Source organism: Malus sylvestris, chromosome 10 (assembly GCF_916048215.2).
Source record: "Malus sylvestris chromosome 10, drMalSylv7.2, whole genome shotgun sequence".
NCBI lineage: Eukaryota > Viridiplantae > Streptophyta > Magnoliopsida > Rosales > Rosaceae > Malus > Malus sylvestris.
In genome coordinates, this window is record NC_062269.1 from 25532019 (window position 1) to 25543093 (window position 11075).

Here is an 11075-nt window from a genome sequence, read left to right on the forward strand (position 1 = left end):
TTCAGATTTGTGACATATGGAACAATATGGGCTGGTTCAAAGCTTATACCAAGTAATATTGCGCCCTGTTTCACATTCTACGTTTGGACCCTTACATTTGTTCCTACTCCTTAATTAGAATATTGCAGGGGGAGAGAATGAGAGTGTCAAAATCATTTCCCCTCGCCATTGGGAAAACATACGTAAGCGCTAAAAGCATCATAAGTGCTAAGAGAACTTTCAAATAATCAACATTTATAGGAATCAATTTTTCTTTTCTTAATACAACCATAAAATTACAGCAAATGGTGAAAGATATGGACTAAGCCACACAATTAGTTTGCTATAACAAATTGGTATCGAATTCGTCATTCATATGATTCAAACATTAAATGCATATGGGTAGAAGTGCACTCCCGAACCAGCCACTAGGATCAAACCAGAAAAAAGTGGATTTCATGCGACTTTAAATCTTCCAAAGGTCTGGTCAACCAGAGGTTTTGGTAGATGGGGCAGACCTGGACCTACAGGTTAGGGTTTGGACCAAGACAGTACAGCCAATATGAAAACCTTTCCTTGATCTGATCTGGCATAATCTTTTTCTAATAGAAAGAGCTCACTTTGTGAGGACCAAGTCTCTTGTTTTGCTCTTTTTTGTTCCTCTTTGCAATCATGTTATCATTCCACGGTGGGGCTACGGCCTGCAGCAGTGAAGTACAAAGCAAGAATATATGGGCGGCTGAACCACCTCCACTTCTCCACCTCGGAGAGAGAGAGAGAGAGAGAGAGAGAGAGAGAGAGAGTTTTATAAGTTGCATGCCAAGAATTTACCATTTTATTTTGGGTTCTGAATTTACACTGCATTCTAGCATACAGAGAAACTTTGAAGCAATACAATTCCGTAAGAGCAATGCTATGCAAAACATTCCCAACTTTTGGGGTCAGAATTTACACCACACTGCTACAGATGGACTGAGTTTCGTAGCTTTGCTAAAAAATAAACTTAAATGAATTGATCGTTTTACAACATGTTGACCTCTGCCAAGATCTTGGAACATCAGCATCAGGCACTTGAAATCTCAGTTTCACCACCGCCGAGCCCTGCACATAGAGAAAAAGTAAATTATCTACAACCCTATGACAATATTTGATAGCATGTTATGCTAGAATAAGTGTTGGATGGCAAATTTATTCTCGAATGGTTGAATGATAATTCAAGGTTCAAAATTATGACATGGAGACAAACATGAGAACAACTTTGTAAGTTTAGGCTTTCGTTATATTGTATTTTAAGAATTTTTTTGTGAAGGCCTTAAAGGACAGGTAACTGATAGATGCATGACCGTATGAAAGATAAGAAAACCCTAAACCCAGCAAGCACAAACATTTGAACCCCCAACGGGTGGTCCTTTTAGATCCAGATTACCAGCTTCGTTGCAAGTAAGAAAGTCATCTATACCACACGTTATCCGCAAATAATGAACATTGCAAAGTAAATTTAAATATGGAATTCGAAAGAAAAATGACGGGCCAACGTCGTACACTTAAAATCTACTTTCAGATAATTTTGCGTTAAAGAATAGTTACCCAATGATGCATATGCTGGTATGCTGACATAATTGGGACATGAGCTACTTGAAGTTAACTTGTCATTTAGATTGCCAGATCCAACCAGACAATCCCGAGGCTGCAGTAGCATCAAATATTCAGAATACACAAGAAAATTTCTGCACATAATAAAAGACCATATACAAAGTAGACAATGGAATTCCTCTTTAATGCCCATCTCAAAATAATCTCATTGTCCAATGTTACTACTTTTCAAGATTTTTAGGAAATGACCTAATTCAATTATTGAAACTCCAGTCACATGCCTGAAGTAAAATATGCCGGAAAGATGTATAACCCTTACCCTCCAAAACAACAGAAATTAACTCCTTGACGTACAAGTGTATATTTTCATTGATTCAGTTAAATATACAATATAAATAAGCTGTAGATAGGAGGCAAACCTTGAAATCCTTGTAGAAGCATAAATGAAGTTCCTCCACAGCACCTTTTTTGCAAACCAACTTGGGGGTTGCCCGGAAAACATTCTGAATAGCAGAAACAATGCCTCCAAGTGGATACTTTTCGGTATTGGAAGGAACGTATCCTGCTTCATTCAGGATTTGCTGAGGACAGGGAAAGGAAACTACCATTACACACCAAATACATAAAATGGACACACTCCAACTTAAAACCAATTTTCTAATAAGAACCTCAAAATAATGGATATGAATGACAAAACAAATGATGGATTGCCAAGTGTCAAGGAAATAAGCCAGCAATAGCATCAATGTTACAAATTACAGTAACTCTAGAACTTACAGTGACATTGTACTTAAAATAGACATTGAGGGTTGTCAAAAAGTAATTGTATTCATCTCCAACTACTGGAAAGGAGCAAGTCCCATGCTTCTCTGCAAGAAACAATGAAAAAGGATGCAGGAATCAGAACTTGCACAAGTGATGCATGCCAAGAAAAAAAGGGTCATTGCTCATAGGTCTGAATTCAACCTAATTTGGCAAAAATTTTAAAAGCAAAGGCTACAGACAAACAACTGACTGTTCATTGTAAGCAACAAAGAGCAAAAGGCAAAGATGCTTACCCCACTGTCATTATAATACCAGTAATTCCGTCATCATGGAAACACAAGAATGAAGAATAGTTAGCTCATAGTAAAGGTCATCTAGAATTTGAGAAGAAGTTAAGTCCACAATCAATGATCACCTCATGACCCCAAAATGATCCTTTTCCACCACGGCAGGATGATGGTTTACCACAGCTTAAAGACGGCCAGTATTTCTCTAAAGCATCGTGCAATGTTGAGATCTACACAGTAGATAAAGAGATAGTGATGAGATTTAGGCACTGCCACTACAAGAGACATTTAAAATGAAAATATAAAACATTGCTGTTTAAGCACCAAAGTTGAAGATAAAGCGACATTAGTGTGGGTGCTATATTCCAGTCAATCAGTATTCAATATACATTTCCTCATATGCTAAAAGAAAATCTTTCTTTTGGGAGTTCCTGACTCCCTTTATGTGAGCAAGTAGAGTCACTAAAATACTCACAACCCCAAAACCATGTAGACACGAAATAAGAAATACACACCTCTTTCTCATCAAAGGTTTTCTGTGTGCAACAGGCAGGCCAGGTTCCATCATTGTAGTCAGGCCACAATCCATCTGTCAGTCACATACTAAGCGCCAGTTAGTATATCTCCCACATGTATAAACAAGATCTATGCATACACTATCATATACCGATTCACCATCAAACAACAGTCAATGGATAAAATACGGGTTGGACGACTTTGATCACTAGTGAAAGATAAAAGCCCATTTCCTGGATTCACTACAAGAATACATTAACTTAACATTTTCAGATTGTGCCTTTCAAAAACTAACCAAGAATCTTTTTTTTTTTTTCTGAAAAAAAAAAAAAAAAAAAAAAAAAAAGCAGCTGCCGACTAATACATATTTGTGCTTGCTGAATTCTCAATTAAAGCAATTAGCTTCCAACAATATGAACCAACATGCCTTAACCAAAATATTTGAACTTCAAGTGAAAAATCAACTTAATTCATGCTTTACATCTCTGCAATACACAATATAATACAAAATCTTAATACTTACGGATTGTAAACACGGTTGGACCATTTGAGCTGAAACAAGAAAACCCAAAGGTAGAAAACATCACCTCAAAAAATCAACTCAGAAACCACCAAACAGAAGCTCAACCTAATTTACCAAATTAAAATCAAGCAAAACTGGAAGAAAAAAAAAATCAATCTTTTTAAAATTAATAGTTAAAGAAGGAAGAGATTATGAACCCGCGGCAGCAAGCATTGGAGGAGCAACAATAGCGGGTGCGCTGACAGAAAGTGCCAGGCCATTGCAGGGCCAAATTGAAGTAATCGAATTCCCTCTGCCCTCCTCCTCCTCTGCTTCCGATTTCGACTCCGATTCCGGCTTGCTTGGCTTCGATCAGGCACAGCGAAGCCGCCGCAATCAGTGCTACTGCAGAGGCGAATTGAGCAGAGAGGATAGCCATTTGGAGAGCTTGGTTTGATTCTTGGAGGCGTCTGGTGTGGTGTATAGGGGCGGGGCAAGGTTAGATTCGTCATTTAGGTTACTTGGGCGAACGGGAAAGAATGGGCACCAATAATTGTGTAACGGACGTTAACCTGGGGTCGTTGATTTTTACATTTCTTTTTGCAGTTTGTTGTGGAGATATTTTATGTGACGGAATAAACGAAGATATTCTTGTTTTTCAAGTTTCATATGACGATAGTTATGAACATATAACATAGAATTTTGGAGTTGGTTGTCCGAGATTGAAAATGTATGGTTAGGGTTCAGGTTCTGGTTCGAGAAATGAGACTGACTCTATAACATGAACTTGAATCCTTAATCGACGATTCGAAATTTGAAATTTGTGTTCAAGTGCGGCTCCAAGTAATGTGCTTGTTGATTAATTAGTCTTATATCCTCATTACATGAGGCAATTATGCTTGCAAAATGTCATATTAGTGAAAGAATATTTTTGTAGTAACACCTCCCCATATGCCAACCATGTGGTATTAATTTGCATTTCCTATTTACTTGCTTCCTTCTTCCTTCTTTCTTTCTTCTCCAGTTAAACACCAACTCTTTTTTGATGCATTAGGCATCTTTTTCCTCCTTTCTTCTCCAGTTAACTTTTCGTCTCAAATCCTCTAGTATGTGAAGGTTCTTGCACTCCGGTACACCGTTATATTGTAAAGTAATCAGAGTTGGCTCCTCATGTATATTGCCCTGATTTTGTAAGTAATAAGATAGTTCATCACTCACAAAATTTTCACTGTTGTCAGAATGAAGAACCTGAATTTTGAAAACCTGGATCATACAAGTACAATCATCAACAAAGGAGACAAACCATCGAGTTGTGCCAGAGGTAGGGAATTTTAGTTGGTCCCCAAGCATTTGAGTGAACAAGCATAAAATTCTCGTTACACCTTAATATAGTGGAGTAAACAAGTTGACTTCTCATATATGTTGCCCTGACTTTGTAAGTACTAAGAGAGTTCATAACTCACAAAATTCCTGTTTTCAAAATGAAGAACCTGAATATTAGAAACTCGGATCATACAAGTACAATCATCAATAAAGGAGACAAACCATCGAGCTCTGCCAGAGGTATGAGTTTTAGTTGGTCCCCAAGCATTTGAGTGGACAAGCATAAAGTCACACTTAAAATCAGATTAAAAAAATTAAGAAAATAAGGAAGGAATAGCCTTCTTAACGTACCCAAAGGTTGTATGCCCTAAACTTGAAGGCTTGAATAATCAATCTGTCGCCCTCCAGTGCCAAATTCTACCATTCCGAAAACCATAACCAACCAGTACAGATGTCTCCAAAAAAAAAAAAAAAAAAAAAGTAAATTGGCCAAAAGATCATGAACAAAGCAAACCATTGAAATTTATCCTATAGTCAACATGTGATCTAGTTAAGGGTAATGAATTAGTAGAATAAATTGATAACACACACCAGCCTATAGATCATAAAGAAAACTAGTTACAGGTAAATCAATAAAGAAATTAAATGATGCAAAATCATATGAATTGTAACGAAACCAAATCCCATAGACCACTTGAGAAGGAAAGTACCTTGCCAATCTCTCCCAGCAGCAATCGGACATGCGCAATGGAGGAGCTGGCACCTAATTCAGAGGTCTACAATTGCTGATGGATGAGGTTAGGCGACAGAAAGGCAAAGAGATAAACGGGCTAGGAGCAGGTCAGGTCCGCAACCTTGGGGGATCTTCTACATCTACCCCTCAGACTCGAAGCACGACGTCTTCCAGAATACAATAGGTGGAGATAGAGTTAATAGCCTTGCACCAACAAGAAGAAGAAGCGTGCCGAAGAGAAGAAGTTGTGTGCTTGGGAGAAGAAGCTCGGGAAGAAGTGATGCACAAGAGAGAGGATGTAACTACATGTCCCTAATTTTAGGGTTTTATTAATTTTAAGTGTGAGTTTACGAAAATACCCTTTGAGGCTAAATCGTAGACTTTCGTTAACCCTCATATCAAGAGTACTCGTTGTTACAAATACGTAGGTGCGAACGAAATTAAATTCAGAGTTAGGACGACATTTTTACGGATATTCAGGAAGATATTTCTATTTTCCTTCTTAGTGGACCTTATTATATGAGCCACTGAGGCCCAATTGTGTCCCCTTGTCCCTGACTTCTTCTTTTTCCCCGTGACACTCTCCTCTTCCCTCACTCGTCTCTCCCTCTCTCTCTCTCACATAACTCTCCATTCTCTCATTCTCATATCTCTTTCACTCCGAGCAATACACACATGCACATCTAACAACAACTAGGACAGCAACAGCCTCCTCATGACATCTGGGAGCCCCAAGAACCAGGAACAATGGAGAAAACCCCTCAAATATCTCTCCCCTGCGTTGCACCATAGCAGCCGCTGTGCTTGTGTTTCTACGGTGAGTTCTCGCCGTCTCCAGCAAAGGTAAACCCCCTAGAACCCCTTAGATCGTGTTTTAATATTGGATTAATGTAGTTTTAAGTGTTGATCAAGTGTGGATGCAGATTTCTCCCAAGGGAGGCAGTAGCGGAGCCAAGGTGGGGGCAATGGGATTCCTTGACCCCAATAACCTTGTGGCCAAACAAGAAGAAGAAGAAGGAGCTGATAAAGTTTGTTTGTGTTTGTTTGATTAGTTTCTTGGGGTTTAGAACTTGACAGAAAAATGGAACAAAGAATGCAGAGATGTTGGACGACTACAAGGCTGTGCAAATTGCATCTGCCATCACTTCATTTAATAAGGAATGTTTGTAAGGTTTGGTGCATTGCCAACTCCCAAAACATTTTTTAAGAGTCTGGGGGACAAGAGAACTTAAACAAATATTACACCCATTCTCCTCCAGATTTGATCCTAGCCCGGGTTTTAAGCGATCTAATCTGGAGTGCACACTTGTCACTCTCACACACACATACAAAGCATTTAAACTGAAAACAAGCCGTTGGGACTAAACCCTTTTTTTCTTCTTTCTTCTTCGATGCAGCAGCAACTCATCCATTGGAGCTCCACTTGCTGTCGTCGATCCTTGGAACTAGAAGCAGTTTAAGGTCCAACAGGAGCTGCTGCTCCATTTGTTAGCCATCACTCCATCAGCACCTCTTCTCCAGCCCCCTACTAAATCTTCCCACCACCGTGAATTTAAGGCCTGGCAGCCTCCAGATCGTCAGACCCGCGTTTTCGGCATGCCCTGTCTAGTAATGGAAGTTCAACTTTTGACCCCATTGTCTTAAATTCCTGGCTCCGCCACTGAAGGGAGGGCACTGTTCATTTTTTTGGAATTTGAAACCGTGGCCGTTGGGCCATTATCAGACATCTTTTCTGACCGTCTCCGTCCTCCGTTGAGCCTCAATTTTGGTATAAACCTGTTCTGTACATTCTTAATTTCACTTTGGCTTTGAAATCATTGAATTTGGTTGAAAATCAAGCTCGAAATGAGCTTTGAAAGTTAGGGGAAAAACCTGCAAAACTGCAGGAACTTGTGAGGAAGGTGAGTACTAGCTTACTCGCGGTCGCGTGGGCGAGCATGGGGTTTCCTCTGCACCAGGCGCGTGGCTACCTGCACAGCCACCTTGTGGCGACGCGTGTAGGAATTCGAGGTCCCTCATCAGGTTCCTCAACGTGCCAAACCTAAATTTGCCCTCCGTTTTTCAAAGTTTGATCACTTTAATATAGTATTTTTTATTAACCATACTTTGTACAAATAAACGCATTTAGGATAGTACGTTCCGTATTTATGTAAACGGTTTCGATTCTAGGTGAAACGCATATCAAAGACTTCTAGAGTTTGTATGGCGGATTATGACTTGACTACTTGACTGTGAGTGGATCCCTTCTCAAATTGCATGATTTTATTAAAATACTAGGATTGCCTTCATGAAAAGCATGATTTCCTGACTTTACATTTCATGAAATATATTTATGATTTATCGAATTTACATTTTATGAAACGTTATGAATTATTGGATTTACGCTTTATGAAATATTATGGATTCATGAATATGGTTTATGATGATGATTTGAGCTAGAATGCTCATACGATTTATGATATTATGTTTCGAGCTTTTGACCTGCGATGATTGATGCGAAATATTTGGATTATGATATGATGCTTTGAGCTTTTAAGCTCCGATGATTTGATACAAGAAATGTGATTTATGCTTCGGTGCTTACATAGTGGGTAATCATAAGACACATAAACACAAAATGAGTATGCATTTGTCTATGGCCTGAAGACACAATTGATGAGTAGTGAGATATTTTATGACATACTCCCAGCTATGGATATTTTCTTCTTTATCGTAACCCAAAGTCTTATAGTTTCACCTTCTAATGATGGGGCCTGTTATGTATATTTCTTCACTAACATAACCCAATGTCGTACAGCTTCACCCTCGGGTGATGGGGCCTATTATGGATATACCAACGGTCATAGATCTCAACAATTGATACAAATCCAACGCCCATAGATCTAATATGGCTTTAGATCATCTCTGGATCAATTTGTGGAAATCCTCCGTGCCGATAGATATCATCAAATGATACAAATCTAACGGCCAAAATCTCTTATCCTTCAACTTTTCCTCTCAACTTTGGTCTTTCTCCCTAACTTCGAAGCTCTCAACCTCGAACCACCAGCTCCTCAAATTCCAAATTAAATTCAACCACATCTTAAAATCAGCCCCAACACTGCTACAACCCACCCAACCTACAACCACCAATTGCAGGTCCCTCACCTTACCCTCTCCAAAATTAGCCCCACTACCACCACCACATCCCTCACTTGCAAGTCCTTTGACCTTAAAATCTCAGCCAATGTTAATAAAACAACAAAGAGAGGGGTCGTGCAAACCAATGTCTTTTGGTTGCAGTGATCTTTTTCATAACTATGGAAGAATTAGAGTGAAAGAAATATCAAAGATGAAGAAGAAGAAAGAGAAGACAAATAAAAAACTAAAATAGTAAGGTATAGTGAAAAAATAAATCAGACTTAGAGTACAGATGACCTACAATTGAATTTGGGGTTTGTTAACAACGGTGGGGTGTGGGGGTGCAAGGGAGAAATAAGAGTTGAAGGGGAAGAGAGGCGAGGGAAAAGGATTCGGCCATTGGATTTCTATTCCTATAGAACTAATCTTGAGAGGATTTGAATCCAATAAATAGTTAGAATATGTATATTTTATCACTCTCTCTCGCCCTACGTTTACATGAAAGAGTCTACTCAAGTAAAAAAAAAAAAAAAAAAAACCAAGAAACGGACACTGCATTACAGTATCTGAATCTAAATGTAAAAACAGAGCTAGGAAACAGACATTGTATTACAATGTTTGAATCTAAATGTAAAATCAGGAGTCGTGTGAGGTGTAAAGAGTATGAGACATGTGAGTGATGGAAAAAATAGAACCAGGAAACGTACACTACAATGCATCGTCTGAATCCAAAAGTGAAAAACATAATCAGGAAACGGACACTACATTGCAGTGTCTGAATCTAAATGTACAAAGGAACATGTATGAGGTGTGTGAGTGATGGAAAAACGAAACCAATATATGGACACTGCAACTCAACGTTTGAATCCAAATGTAAAAAATAGAATCAAGAAACAGACATTGTAACGTACACTACAACGCAGTGTTTGAATCCAAAAATGAAAAACATAACCAAGAAACGGACACTGCATTGCAGTGTCTGAATCCAAATGTACAAAGGAACATGTATGAGGTCTGTGCGTGATAGAAAAACGAAACCAATAAATGGACACTGCAACTCAATGTCTGAATCCAAATGTACAAAACAAAATTAAGAAACAGACACTCTAACGTACACTGCAACACAGCGTCTGAATCCAAAAGTGAAAAACATAACCATGAAACGGACACTGTATTGCAGTGTCTGAATCCAAATGTACAAAGGAACATGTATGAGGCGTGTGAGTGATGGAAAAACAAAACCAATAAATGGACATTGCAACTCAGTGTCTGAATCCAAATGTAAAAAACAAAATCATGAAACAGACACTGCAACGTACACTGCAACACAGCATCTGAATCCAAAAATGAAAAACATAACCAGGAAACGGACACTGCATTGCAATGTCTGAATCCAAATGTACAAATGAACATGTACGAGGCGTGAGTGATGGAAAAACGAAACCAATAAATGGACACTGCAACTCAATGTTTGAATCCAAATGTAAAAAAACAGAATTAGGAAATAGACATTGCAGCGTACACTGCAACACATCGTCTGAATCTAAAAATGAAAAACATAACCAGGAAACGGACACTACACTGCAGTGTCTGAATCCAAATGTACAAAGGAACATGTATGAGGTGTGTGAGTGATGGAAAAACGAAACCAATAAATGGACACTGCAACCACTATTCTAAAAATTGGCCTAAGCGCTGGGTGGTGGAGTTGTGCCCCGATTTTGGGCAAGACATTTGGAAAAATCAATTGGAAGCTAGGCGGCCCTAGGCGGGCTAGGCTGGCCTAGGCAGCTCCTAGGCGGTCCGAGGCGGCCCTAGGCGGTTTTTTAATATATATATATATATATTTTTTTTGTTAATTGTGTGTTTTTTCTTTATTGGCTTAATGGTGGTATACTTATGGAAATGATGTAGTTAATTTGCAAACGATGGATTTACTACAAGTTCATCCAATAGTGAAACGAATTTGAGCATTTTTTTAGGGGATACATACAAAGAAAAGAAATAAATTAGATACAACAAGGTTAAATAATTTAGTTTATCATCCAAATCCTCCTCATTATGATTATATGCTCACTGTTTTTTAAATATTGAACTTTTTGGATGTATATAATTTGTGTATTATTCTACTTCTATTTTTGCATTTTATCATTCTGTTATTATTCATACAAGTATAGTTTTTTTTATAGGTGTAAATAAGTACTTATTTACAAGATATATAATAAATTTACATAAACCTGCCTAGGCCTAGCCACCT

At 38.4% G+C, this 11075-nt stretch overlaps 1 protein-coding gene across 1 annotated transcript; it reads right to left on the minus strand.

The window, feature by feature from the left end:
• Window positions 1–782: 782 nt before the first annotated feature.
• Window positions 783–4126, minus strand: LOC126585469 (ribonuclease 2-like). The gene is made up of 9 exons (XM_050249918.1): window positions 3861–4126; window positions 3664–3692; window positions 3140–3213; window positions 2753–2854; window positions 2631–2634; window positions 2350–2441; window positions 1992–2153; window positions 1567–1666; window positions 783–1080 (listed from the first exon to the last, which is right to left on the minus strand). Exons 1-9 carry the CDS (start codon window positions 4079–4081, stop codon window positions 1043–1045), a joined length of 822 nt encoding a protein of 273 aa, XP_050105875.1. The 5' UTR covers window positions 4082–4126; the 3' UTR covers window positions 783–1042.
• Between the last annotated feature and the right edge of the window lie 6949 nt (window positions 4127–11075).

Excerpts from the sequence above, each read along its gene's own strand:
- LOC126585469 (XM_050249918.1), bottom strand. The coding sequence starts at position 4,081 with ATGGCTATCCTCTCTGCTCAATTCGCCTCTGCAGTAGCACTGATTGCG. Across the intron at positions 3,214-3,663 it reads TCCAACCGTGTTTACAATCC|ATGGATTGTGGCCTGACTAC; the intron begins GTAAGTATTAAG and ends TGTGACTGACAG. Across the intron at positions 1,081-1,566 it reads ACCAGCATATGCATCATTGG|GGCTCGGCGGTGGTGAAACT; the intron begins GTAACTATTCTT and ends CTCTATGTGCAG.